General features: G+C 41.5%; 1 protein-coding gene across 4 annotated transcripts; it reads right to left on the bottom strand.

Annotated features, from left to right (window-relative positions):
* Window positions 1–773: 773 nt before the first annotated feature.
* znf148 (zinc finger protein 148) lies at window positions 774–12,547 on the bottom strand. Of its 4 annotated transcripts, none has more exons than XM_035173713.2 (7): window positions 12,411–12,547; window positions 9,737–10,127; window positions 7,688–7,813; window positions 7,424–7,547; window positions 7,187–7,270; window positions 6,964–7,082; window positions 774–6,750 (listed from the first exon to the last, which is right to left on the bottom strand). In XM_035173713.2, the coding sequence occupies exons 2-7, from the start codon at window positions 10,109–10,111 to the stop codon at window positions 5,110–5,112; spliced, it is 2,469 nt and encodes an 822-aa protein (XP_035029604.1). In that variant the 5' UTR covers window positions 10,112–10,127; window positions 12,411–12,547; the 3' UTR covers window positions 774–5,109. The 4 variants fall into 4 exon arrangements, with proteins under 4 accessions (XP_035029604.1, XP_035029607.1, XP_035029605.1 ...); XM_035173716.2 differs by having other exon boundaries at window positions 9,797–10,127; XM_035173714.2 differs by lacking the exon at window positions 12,411–12,547 and adding an exon at window positions 11,545–11,826.
* Window positions 12,548–13,223: the final 676 nt, after the last annotated feature.

The raw sequence follows: 13,223 nt of genomic DNA, 5'->3' as shown, positions 1-13,223 counted from the left end.
ACACAAGCGTAGCAGCATCAATCGGTTAACACTAATAATCGAAGAGAGGCTAAAAGATCAATTCATTGATCATGGGATGTCCGTGTAGTACCACAAATCAAACTGGAAGAGAACAGATTATGTGAAAAACCCAAAAGAGGCAGGCTATCTGTAATTCTAGAGTGAATAACACCAGAATACTGTAGGTTATGTGAAGATATAAAGGGCTGAACAGAAACCAGCGGGTCTGTAACCTTGGTAATGAGATGAATTTCACATTTTGTTTGAATGTAAGAATTCTGAGTTATTGAGATAAGTATTTTGCTTCAGTATTACCCAACAGCCCATCTGTGTTTGAAATAATTATTTTATTACAATCACAAAAGCCAAGTTATTTGTTCACTTGAAGCTTGAACGTCCTTCCTTTGTTTAAGTAATATTTGCTCAACCGTGCCATTGTTTTGTTTTGTTTTGTATGTTCTGTTTGGGCTCCATACACGTGATCATGGTCTGGAGTCACATTACATGAATAAATGAAACGAAGTGTGCTGCGTATAGAAGTGCTGTATAAATGTGTGTGAATAGGTGAGTGTAACCTGTAATGTAACCTGGAAATGCACTACATTTAAATACAGTCCATTCAAGATCTAACAAAGTCTGAATACAATCAATACAACAACACCAAGGAAATGGTCTTTGCTCGATGAATTGTTCTCAGACAAATGAAATCAACTAATTATTCTACGTGTGGCCCCAGAAGCTGAAAGGCCTCTTCATCTCAAAACAACCCAAGCTCATGTTGTGAATCATTTTTATTTATAAGGACATGACACACAACAATCAAAACAACAATTTAATCTGATTGTTTACAAACCATAACATATTGCAAAAAGTTCTAATCATATGGGGTTACTTGACTGAAATTTACCAGCTACAATTAAAGCTGCACATTATTAAAAAAAACAAAAGAACAAGTTCACTCGACCCGACAAGTTAGAGCCCATGCAAACAAACCTCACCGTCTAACTTAAGATCAGCGCTATTCCCGCCCCACGGTGGCAGTGGAGCGATGAGGCTTCCTCGTCAGAGTTCGTTAAAAGTATGAAAACGCCTGTTCAGGTTCACGCTCCATCCTGTTTGAATCATCTTGACACAAAGGACTTATACAGAGAGAAAACGAGGGTAGCAATAGATGACATGTTTCAAAAATACTTTTTATCAAAAAATTCATAATTCAGATCTTTTTCTTTTTTTAGACAAGCTTTTTTTTTCTCTCTAGCTTATACAAGGACACTTATGGCCAGGTTACTGACAGTAGTTCATTAAAAGGAAAAATACCGTTGTTCTGCTCATAAAAGGTCATGAATCTCCATCAACAGGTTTTTTGTAACTGAATTCAAAATGAACATTTTAAGGGAGTTTACAATTTCCCAAAACAGAATTACTCATCTGCAATGTGCTTTTAAAAACTGCTTTCAGTGAAACAGGGAGGTAAAGGAATATTTTACCTACGGAAAGAGATTTTTTTTTGCGTGATATTCCACACAAAATCTACTTGAACTGACATGAATTTAAGCTGCTGAGGTTGAATACTAAAATGCTGGAGTATTACTTTCTGGGTGCTTTTCTACATACAGATTTGTACAGTAAAAACCCATCATGATGCAAAAATCAACTGCATTAACTTCCCAAGCAATTTTATCACCAATAAAACCGTAAAAGTGTAAATTGTCTTTTACTAACATTGTTTACACACTATCCTCAGGAACACGCAGCGTGAATGCTGAAAACGAATAGATGTGCCCTTCTCTGACAAAAAGTGTCTCTTGCATGAGCCTTGTCCCGCGATCGACACAGAGATCTAACAGTACTTCTCAGAACGTAAAAATATACAATGTATTTACAGCAGAATATTGTCTGTACATTCTAGAGGGAATGTTCAATGAGGATAAAATAAAGTATCTTGGGATTAATGCGGGTGGGTGATTTATGCCGCAGCCAATGGGTGCTTGAAACAGTTGAATGCGCCGACCCGCCCCCCACGTCCTAAAATAAAGCTAATGCAAAAACCATAGCTTACTTGAATTGCGGATTTGTAAAAAGTAGACAAATGCGTGCATTTCAGCACCTTAGGAAATTAACAGGGACGACCCACATGCACACACACACAGGTCAGTGAGCCGTGAAGTAACTTTCATCTTAGTTGACACTCGCCCTAAATAAAACATATGACCGGAGATCTTAAATTTAACTGACGGTGATTGGGGATTAGGGTTTTGAGCAGGACACTGACAGAGTAGCAAGCAATCACAGACGTGTGGTCCCTCCAGTTGTTGTAATCTCACACCATCCGTGAAGTTTAGGGTTGGTCAGTTGTTTCTGAAACACTTTTAATCCTAGTTGTTGAAATCCTGTTCACAATCACTAACCAACCTGCATGTATGTGTGCACCCTGCCTGTGCTCTGATTGCGCATGACTGGAGTCTTCAGCTGGAGAGACACACAGCTGAAGCAGAGACGATAGACGGAAGTTAGCGGGCAAGTCACGGAAAAGACGGCTTCCAGCAGTTGTCAGTCAGTGTATGTTCATGTGTTTTGGAGGCGTAGCTTTGAAGAGAGAGCCAATGGGAGCGGGTGGGATGTTTCGTTGCATTTTTTTTTTTCAAAGGGTAGCCTGCTCTTGATATCTTTTCCAGGATTACCAATCCTAGTTTTAGTATCAAATCAATGCTAATGTTACCCCGGATCACCCACAGAATCGGCGCCTATGTCCGTCTGTCCCTGATTGTCAGCAGAAACGTTAACAAGAGGGAGCTCGAGGGGGAGGGAGAGAACCTAATTTTCGTTGGTACAGTGATCAACACAATAGCACCTAAGACGTTACACAAACATGTACACGTGGAATACAGTGAACAGTGCGATAAAGTACAGAAGAGACCTCACTCAACCATATGTAAAACAAGGCCTATAGACAGATGTTGCTTACGAGCTGATCATTATCAAAACTACGAATATATATATATATAACATGACTCATATGGACAAACTGTAGCATGGTACAGATAATGGTTTGAGACGTGACTCTGTGCTATTTCTTTCTTAAAGTCTATAACGGGCAAAATTAAACAAAGCTCCCACATCTCAACGCATCACAGACTGAACAGGTTGATATAGCTTATGTGTGTTGTTATTGTGCAAGTTGAATTAGTAACTTTAGAACATTGGCAGAGAAATGCATGTAAAAGAATGAGAAAAGAAAAAGATAAAAAAGAAAAGAAAGAAAGGCACAAATACAAAACTGATGAAACTTGAAATCCAATCACCTTGTTTCCTTTGACCTTTGACCTTCAATGAAAAGAAAGGGTTCTCGTCATGGTTGTTTTGTTCCCCAGAAACCTGTGCAAGCTCCGATAAGAACGAGACATCAAGCTGCAGCTAAGTGACTAAAGCAAAGAGGGTCATCTCATAATGTAAATCTGACACAGGGGCTTTCACTGTAAGTGGTCCATGTCAGAAATCTCAGTTTTTGCCTTTTTTAAATAAAGGTATAATGCAACTCATCCACTGTGAAATAAGTGCCACATCCCTTGTAGTGAAGAATGTGCAAGTTGTGCAAACATTAAGCACAATCCTGTTATGTGATTTCACAACAACCAAGAGAAAATAAGAATTATCCTGCAGTCATTACATGCGTGCAGCTTTTTTTGGGGGGGGGAGAAAATCTTTCAGATCTAATTCAGCCCAGCCTTTTTATATATTGCACAGTTTATACTGCACTGAAGTTATATTTGTAAAAGTCACTGCCTGGAAATTCAGCCATGACTGTTAAACAATTCATGATTGAGAATATCAAATTTTTTTGGACATCACAGAAACCAAATCAGGTCCAATCTGTGAATGAGAATCAGATCTGACAAACAATGTCAGTTCAGTATTTTTCTGTCGCAGTCATTACACGCATTGTGTAGAAACACCCATTTTAGGCCAGTTCAATAAGACATATAGTCAATAATCTCTAATGATGGTTTCATTTTAATGAGCAGTTTAACAGGAGTTCCCACCTGGGCCACACTGGGTGAGTGTGCAGTGTGTGACAGCTGCGTCACTGATCTACTGCATTTCGCTCGCTTGGTGTTCAGGTGTCTGTTGTGTGTCTGCTGCGAAGCTGCTACGTGAAGTTTCTGCTTTGATGACTGTATATATATATATATATATATAGTATAATAAAGTTATGTGCTCAACTAAATGCCAGGACTCTACAGTAGGAAAGTTGTGCATCTTCTGGTCCTATAATAACAACACCTTGTTAAAACAGATAAATGGATTCAGTCAACAGAAACGCGAGGGTGCTTTTACCTAAATATCCATGTTTGTGACATATTCAACCGTTTGTCTTTGAAACTCTGGTGAAAGTTCATTTTCACCATCTATTTTGCTGTGAACCAAGTGCGGTACTTCAGAGAAAACTATCTAAAAGAAAAGCATGGGCAGTGTGGCCGCTCTGATGTGATGACACAGGCACAGAAATGAGAAGCGAGACGGACTGCAATGCACAAGCACCGCTCACCCATCCAGTGTGGCCCTGGCGTCATAGTGAACTGAAATTGAACCAGATACACAGCTCGGGGGAGGTAGCTACAGAAAGAGCAAAAAAGGCATACATAAATAGGGCCTACATTTTAAATAGTGGAAATATTGCATTAAGCAGCAAAAGGCAAACTGATTGACAAATAAAAACATTCAAAATAAACTCTATGGCAAAAGTATGAGAGAATATTTCATTATTGTTTTCATATTATTTCCTCACACTTAACACTTTGGTCACCTTGTCTCTTCATGTACATTCTGGAGGGAGAAATATACCCACACATGATTAGAATTCACTTTTTTTTTAAAGGGGAAATGCTCGTGATTAATTCATTGTCAGTACTTCCATTCAGTTAATGTTGAACTTAGCAAGAAAAAAAGATCATGAATGAGTTTTCTGATAAAAATGCTTTGAGAAAGAGCACTCGTTTACAACAGGACTTGTTTTGGCAAAACAGGAGACATGAGATAAAGTGCAGCCGAAATTATTGACAGAAATGAATGACGACCCCCCCACCCCCCGGTCCCCGGTCCCCGGTCCCTTCAGCCAAATGTTTCACTGGATGAAACGTCTGGGGAGGAGTTCAGTTGAGATCTGGTCTCAGTGACTCTGACTAAGGGGAACTCTGCGAAGTCCGTGCTGTGTCCCCGGAGACTTACTTGTCCGTTGTTTACAGTAAACTGTGAGGAGGCTCCAGATCTCGATGTCTGGAAGTGAGTTTTGAAGTTCTGATCGAAGGAGCTTATCTGAAATGTCTGCAGTATTCCCGGTGAGGACTCTGTCTTTTTAGAGGGCGAGACCTGCTCCAGAAAGTCCTCCTCAGCAGGGGACACTGCGGAGGGAGGGGTGGTTTCATCGCCTGAAAATGAAAACGAGTGCTGGGAGTCCCCGACCAGTAATCCAAAGTGAGGTTTGTCTAAAGTGGACCTCAGCGGGGAGCTCATTCCTGATTTGAACCTGCTGGGGGAAGGAAACTGTTTCTCTGTGGAGAACAGAGGCTGTCCGGCTAACGTGGGGCTTTCAGAGACCAGGCTGAGGCTCTGGCTGGTCAGGTAGGTGTCGTTCTGGCTGGTCCTCTCCAGGGCTTGCTGGAGAAACTTGGAGTATTCTTGCAGGAGGCTGACCTTCTCTGTCGCCGGGGGAGCCTGGGCGCTGGAGGCTCCGAGGCTCTCAACGGGGCTGCTGTCTGAAACGTCGGAGGAATTGATGGATATGCTTGACGTCACCTCCGTGTCTGCTACGCTAAAGGAAATGTCCGACTGCCCGTTAGCTTTGTTGGAGTAGTGCTCCAACAGCGTCTGAAGAACCTCATCTGGTAACACACTCTTGTCGTGAGCTGCCTTGATCTCTGCGTTGATTGGCTGCGAATCCAGAATGGTGACGGGGACAGTTTCGTCAATGACTGCTGACACCACGGTTTGTGTAACAGGCGGCTGGGAGGAGATGCTGCTTGTGTTCAGGCCATAATCCCGACTGTTGTTGGCCATCGCAGCCTGAAGGTAACGTTTCTTCTTGAGGAACTGCATGGCGTCGTCGTAGTTTGTGCTGCTGGCTGCTGGCTTTGTTGGTCCACCTTGAAGGGTTTCGACTGACTCCAGTTCAGTGTTGCTTTCAATTTCTAAAAGGCCTTGCTTGTCCACGATTTCAAAGGTATACTGTGTGACCTTGGTATTTTCCTCGAAGGAAGACAACGTGGACAGACACGGAGGAGTTTGTTCACTGGACTGTTTCAGACTCCTCTTGGGGACTTTCTTCAGAACGAGCTTAGGAGGGGTCGTCTCCTCTGATGACACGTCTTCTTCTTCTTGGTGGTGGCCGGCCGTGTCTTCAGGAAACTCCACTGAGTAGTCAGCGATCACATACTCGTGTTTGACTTTGGAGGACACATCATAAAGAGGTACACCTTCAATTTTTTTCTGTCTCTGCTCCTCCTTCTCCTCCGTTTCTACAACAGCGATGATGTGCCCTTCCGTCTGGACAGTGGAGGAAGCGCCTGAGCTCTTGTCTGCACACTTCTGGCGCTTTTTCTTGGGCAGTGAGCACTCTTTGGCAAGCATGGGGAGACCTAAAGAATCTGCTTCACGTGAAGCTCCCACTTTTCCAGCAGCCTTGTTGGTCTTTCTCTCCCTGTTCTCGTGACACATTCTCCTGTGCTTTAAAACCCGGTCTGTTCTGGAGAAGTACTGTGGATGGAGGCACACACAAGTCACAGCTTATTTGGTGATTGTTTTGTCTTCTTTTTCTTAAATAAAAATATACAGAATAGAATAAAGTGTGTATTTATAATATAAATATACAGTAATGAAGATGCTAAAAGGACAAATCAATATGTGAATTGGGTGAATAGGATTACAAAACTATCTTTATACCTCCAGATTGTCTATGTAACAACGTACCTGGTGACAGTAGTCACATTGGTAGGGCTTCTCTCCACTGTGAGTCCTCTTGTGTCGCTCCATGTGATACTTCTGAATGAATCTCATCCCACACTCATCACAGCGAAAAGGCTTTTCACCTAAACACAAACAGACAAAAAAATTGAGAAACACCAGACTCACTTCTAAGAGACTAAAATGATAAATAAAATCCTAGTAAATACTGACTGTATTCTTCACTCACCAGTGTGGATCTTCTCGTGTCTCTGGAGGAGATATTTCTGAATGAAGCGCATGTCACACTGGCTGCACTGAAATGGCTTTTCACCTAGAGTTTGAATAAAATACATAAATATGCAGAAACCTCTGTGTAGGCACAAAAAGCTGAACACTGCTAAAGGCCCCTTTTTGGATTTAGCATTTCAATAATGGAAAAATAATCCAACCGCAACATAAAAAAACACGACTGAGTAACTCATACCAGTGTGAATGAAGACGTGCCTCTGCAGATGATAGTTGGTTCTGAATGCAGCATTACAGTGACTACAGATGTGACACTTGGGATTCTGCATGCCCAATGATTCGTCGTCATTGCTGCTGAGAATCTACGATAAAAAAACAAAGACAAACACGGGTATTTGTGTCAATCTTTCCGCTGTCTCTGAGAGAATGTATCAGTCCCTCCATCCCTCCAGCTTGCAAACAGGTTTTAAACCCTGATTTTCTGTTGTGTTGTGACCTTCACCTTTGCTGGTGAATGCTGCTTCCTTTTCTTCTTCTTGGGACACACCAGCAGGTCCTTGGATCCTTTCTTGTCCTTCTTTATCTGGACTGCTGGTTCAGACAGCTTCACTTCCTGCTTGATGCTCATCTGTTAACGTAGGACCATAGATAAGTCAGATACATGACCTCCTCTAAAGCCCCCCCCCCACTCATCCAGCACTCAAACAACCAAAGTGAGGCGGTCTCGCTATTTAGCAGCAGCTCCTTCACAACTTAAGCAGCCAGTGTATGTGGTTCAAGCATCCTCTAAGGATTTACCCCTGCTGGAGGGATAATAGACCAGAGGAAAACCACTAGTCCTAGAAAACCTGTATGCTGAGAGAATACTGTGAGAGAGTTTTTTTTTTATTATACTGCCACTCTCCAGGATTTCAGAAAAGAACCTACTGGATGGCCCGAACCTATGAAAATACGATCCAATTGTTATATACAGGAAAAATTTCATTTTGGGGTGCACATTTGCTGCATCTCATCTTTACTTTTCTGTGATGCAGAGAAATAGAAAGCACAAACATTTTTGGTTGATGCTTTCCTCGGTTTGCAGTCTCTCTCTCTTTACTCTGATTATGGACCAGTTGACCTTCTTAGGGTTTCGACTTGATACATTAGAGGTTTTGTACATGGTCTGTACCTGACAGACCAAATCACAACGCAGATTTCGGTGCCTCATTTTAGTGCCTGAGCTCTGTACTGAAATAGCTGCCGTGCTTACAGGCAACATAAACATCAATAAGCATGCCCACTTAAGTACGGTAGCAACACACACTCTGCAAGGCTCTGGCAGCATGTAACATTAGCCCAGAGTTAGCTCGTAGCTACCTCAAACGCGAGTTGACACGACAACCTAAAAATACCTAAAGCTAAAGTGTGGCTGGATTTCACGTGAGAGGTTTCCCACACTGGGATGAGCAGAAAACAATTCTGTGTAAAGGGAGGAACACGACAAGCATAATGAAGCATCTGGTGACACACGGGACAAATGTGAAAACAGAAGGTTGCACCGTGTGTTTGACTTCTTGCGTGACTCCATGACAAGCACATCATTCGGCAGTGGGGAGACCATTGATGTAGAGTTTGGAGCATCTGGTCTGGAGCATGTTTGCTGTATTAAGCACTGAAACTATCATTTAGTATTAAATTATTGTAGTTGGATTTGGTTTTATTTAAGTGACTTTGTTATTTAGATTTGTTAACATTTCCATACTTTTAAAAAGTACAGCAACACATAAGAAACTGTGCCAACTACCATTCCTTCTCCACATTAAGAGCCTGGTTGATTCGAAATCAAAACTGTGAACACCAAAATGGTATTTTTGTTATCTTTTGTTTTGCATGTCATTCTTGTGCTCAGGTTGGCAGCTGCTCTGATTGTCAATGTCTCTGTGCAAAGTGTTCACACCTCACCACCAGGCCTTATATTAAAAATTGTGTTGTCCTGCTATTTGTTGCCATGTACTGTTCCTTCTGTGTATTTTTAACAGCTGTTGTTCTTGCTTTTATGTAAAGTAGTCCCTGTTTATGTCGCACTTTTATTGCCTGCCCAGGGGACTACAGATGGAAATTAGCCTCTGTGGCTAACTCTGGCATATTTTCAGAAATGTTGTTAATATGAACCATTCCTGTCAAATAAAGGTAATAAAGTAAAGTAAAATTAAGTAAAGAATTAAGCACTCGCTTAGAAAAAAAACACACGATACTTAACCCTATAAATTTAAAATTACTGTCATTAAGTGAAATGTTAAACAGCCATCCATTTCAAAAATATTGTATATGTTACTTAAGACTATTTAGGCTCTTTTGACTATGAATGTGTACAACTGTTAACTGGGGCAAGGGTGGTTTTCATGTGTTAATGCCTAAGATACATTTTCAGTGATGAATGAACTGACTCCCTGTAAAAGACAGGCCAGAGAATGACGTAAACATCACTTCACACTGAACTGTGAGAACAGTATTCACACAAATAATCTTATCAATACATGGACTACTTCTTAAACCAGCATGGACTCACTGGCATATGTAGCAAGCACGGCAACTTATTGGTGAGTTTTAGGGGGAAATGCACTCCCACCTCGCCTCCTCCATCCTCCTCTTCTCCATCTCCACCACCATTATTCTTCATCATCTCCTCCTGCATCATCAGCTGCTCTGGTGGGACAAGGTCGTGAGTGACCAGCGAGGTCCCGGTCAAGTCCTCCTCCTCCTCCTCGTCGTCTTCATCGTCGTCGTCGTCCTCGGCCAAGAGAGGGTGGTTCACCAGTGACCGTTCACCCAGGGTCATCACCACTAGTCCTCCTCCGCCGGCCAGCCCGACTCGCCCTCCTCCATCTATCCCTCCGCTGCTGCACTTCAGCAGCATGCCATCCAACTTGTCATCAGCGTTCATCTTACATAGAGTAGTTCTGGAGTTTTATTTGAAAAAAAGAGACATTATATTGCCACATTAGTCCATGTTGTAAATATAGTGGAGAAACAGAAGTCTAGGTCAATATCGGCAGCGTCATAAAAGCCTACAACCAATAAACTGGTTGAACCATAAGTGGGTCATTCTGTTGCAAAACATCACTTCTGGGCCACACAGTCACAGATGTTATTAAAATGTTTCATGCTGAAACTAATAAATTGGTAATTTTGCATGTGCCTGACCAACACCATGTTTTTGCAATTCCCCTTTTACTGTTATAATCACTCATGTTATTTTTTTTATATTTGGGATAGCATACTGTATTTATTCAAATAGATTCAGGCTTTGTTTGTCCATATCTCCCTTAATTAGCATCAGAGACTCATGACATTTAGGTTCCATAGATTTCTCATGTGACTAAATAAGCATGAACATTTTTTTTTTTTTGGACAGCCAGAGGTTTTGCCTGATTACATTAAGATCTGTCATGGTGTGGCCCGAAGTGTGATGATATGACACAGAACAGAATATCATCATGAATAAAATTACCTAAATTACAGACAATTGTAACTACGAAGGAAAGCTTAAACTTTCAGGTCAACATTTTCTTTACAAACCCTAATTTGACCTTCTTCTGTGAAGGTTACTTATCAGTAATGTGTTAAAGAAACATATTCTAATTTATGGGAACATAAAATTAAAGAAGTTAACGTACTAATCTGCGTACAACATGACTTCAATAATCTTAATAACACAAGGCCCATGAAAACAGCACAAAATTAGCGTAAATTCTCAAACTTCCTCATGTTTCATCACAGTACTTGTTATTACTTTACACTGTATATTTCTCTCTGTATGGTCTGATCACACACAACAGCTGACCCAGTTAAAGTTGACACCAACTTATAAGAGGCCCTGTATCATCAACAGACATTGGACTGAGAGAGAGAGAAATACAAGTTATTTGTATTTATATAAAGGGTAGCAAGTTAACCATACTTAGAGCTGCTCACGTGCACTGATCACAAACAATATTAAAACCATTAACCTTACAGTGTTATTGCTGGTGGCTGTAAGTTAATGTATTAATGATCCAGGTCAAATATACTTCTTAATGTGGCCTTTAAATTTCAGAAGAGGATATTACCAGCGCAGAGAGAGTAGATATAAAACCAGTTATATATATTTCACACTGAACAAGGACACTGACTTGTAGCTGCACTTCAACACCTCCTTAGTTAACCAGCAGTGGCTCGGTGTTAAAACGGTAACACAAGCTAACCTAGCACTTGTGGACCGTTTAAAAATGAGTGCAGGTTTGAACGGGAGCTAATCCGCACCGACCCGGGAGTCAGCACAAGTGTCTGTCCCGGTTTAAACAACAACCGCTGCGACCCATATGTAAACACACTCACTGTGTCACTCGGGTTAAGTGGGTTAAGTCCCTCGCCTGGCAGCTAGCCTGCTAGCTAGCTAGCCGCGCCTGTCAGAGCTGCTAACTTCATCACGTTCACAACAAAACCGCTGCGGAGACGTGGGAAGTGGGGGCCGGCGCTCCTTCAAATTAAAACCATCGCTTATCCTTTCGAATAGGACAGCGTGTACAAATAAACAAAATAACGATCAAACTTTGATTATTATTGCAAGCTGGTACTGGTATGATCTGAAAAGGGCCATAAACCACACCAGCCAAGCAAATAAAGTATCCTGAAAACTAAATATGACATTATTTCAGTTGTTTTTATTCAATTCGAGACTTATAACTATAACATAATTCCAACCAGCAAATGTCGCAGGGTCAAACTTAATAAATCTGCTTTAAACTCTTCCACTGACTACCCAACACATGGCTTACTGGACGTCTTATTCTGAAGGCTACGGCCGGAAGCCCAGTCTTTCACTATGCAAGTACTCGACCGCTATCTACGGCCTGCATGAAGCTAGTTAATTAGCTGCTAGCACGTAGCTGCAAACATGGAGCAGCTCCTGCAGCCGCAATGTTCAGTTGACACAGCATCTGTACAGTGACGGACGAGTCCTCTCACACGCAGCGCGCGTGAATGAATCCCAACTCGCACCAAACGCCACGAATGACACGAAACACAACTTCGGTTCGCGCAAACTTCTCAGCGGCGCTAGCTTCCTCCGCCACTGCGCTCCACAGGCCACAATGCTAGTGAAGCTAACTAGCTATAGCTCGCTACCAAGACAAACAATACGGCGCGTCCCGCTGGCGCACGGGAGAAATGTCAGCTGTGAAAGCCGCAATGTGTCTTCTTACCTGCTGTCCGTCTTACACCCGCTCGGCTGACATGGTTGTTATGCAAGAAGAACACAGTGTAACGATGGTGTGCGGAATAATCACACACACCATCACTGACATGGGAGGCACGGACGTCTCTATTTGTCGCCATCTAGCGGTGGCGAGGGGCTAGTGCGGTGAGCAGTGCGCCTCTGAAGTAGAAACTGCTGAACACATTTTATTTATGAGGCTAAAAGAGAACAAACAAATAAACAAACGAGTAAAAACGAACCTCAACCCTTTGATTCATTACTAACTGATATTTAACTCTGTTTAATGGAATGGGCGTTTTACTATAAACTGTAAACAATACAAATAATGATTACAATATAAGTCTCAGCTATAGCAATATAAAGTTTCAACACACACATATATATATATATATATATATTTATATATTTATAGATCAAGTGTTTGTCAAATAGAGTTTAAAACCACAAACTTCCCTCAGGAGCAAAAATTTGTCTTGTAGCTTAAAGAAATAATCTGACATTTATTGTGATGATTTTCAATATCGACTGATACTAAAATATCTGCCCTTTAATACGGGGGGACATTAGGATTATAGCCTACTTCTTTTAATAAAGGTGCCTCAACAAAACCTGAACTATAAAGGCTATAAAGAATAGTTTAGAATAAGAAAAGTGTAAAATACAAATAGGCTAATGGGCACATTAAGTGGGTTTAATGGTCATATTCAGTCGTTCTCAAATGAGGGTCTGTGGACCCCTGGGAGTCCCTGGCACACTGTCAGGGTGTCAATGAAAAGTTCACAGAATATATGAGTGTTTT

This window comes from Hippoglossus stenolepis, chromosome 13 (assembly GCF_022539355.2).
Source record: "Hippoglossus stenolepis isolate QCI-W04-F060 chromosome 13, HSTE1.2, whole genome shotgun sequence".
Lineage (NCBI taxonomy): Eukaryota > Metazoa > Chordata > Actinopteri > Pleuronectiformes > Pleuronectidae > Hippoglossus > Hippoglossus stenolepis.
The sequence above is the reverse complement of the archived record's forward strand: the minus strand, read 5'-3'. Positions and strand labels throughout refer to the sequence as shown.

Bases quoted from the DNA above. Each gene is read 5' to 3' on its own strand.
- znf148 (XM_035173713.2), bottom strand. From the start codon at position 10,111: ATGAACGCTGATGACAAGTTGGATGGCATGCTGCTGAAGTGCAGCAGC. The intron at 7,548-7,687 runs GTGAAGGTCACA...TTTTTATCGTAG, and splicing joins AGCAGCATTCACCAGCAAAG to ATTCTCAGCAGCAATGACGA. The intron at 6,751-6,963 runs GTACGTTGTTAC...CTCCATCCACAG, and splicing joins AATGTGACTACTGTCACCAG to TACTTCTCCAGAACAGACCG.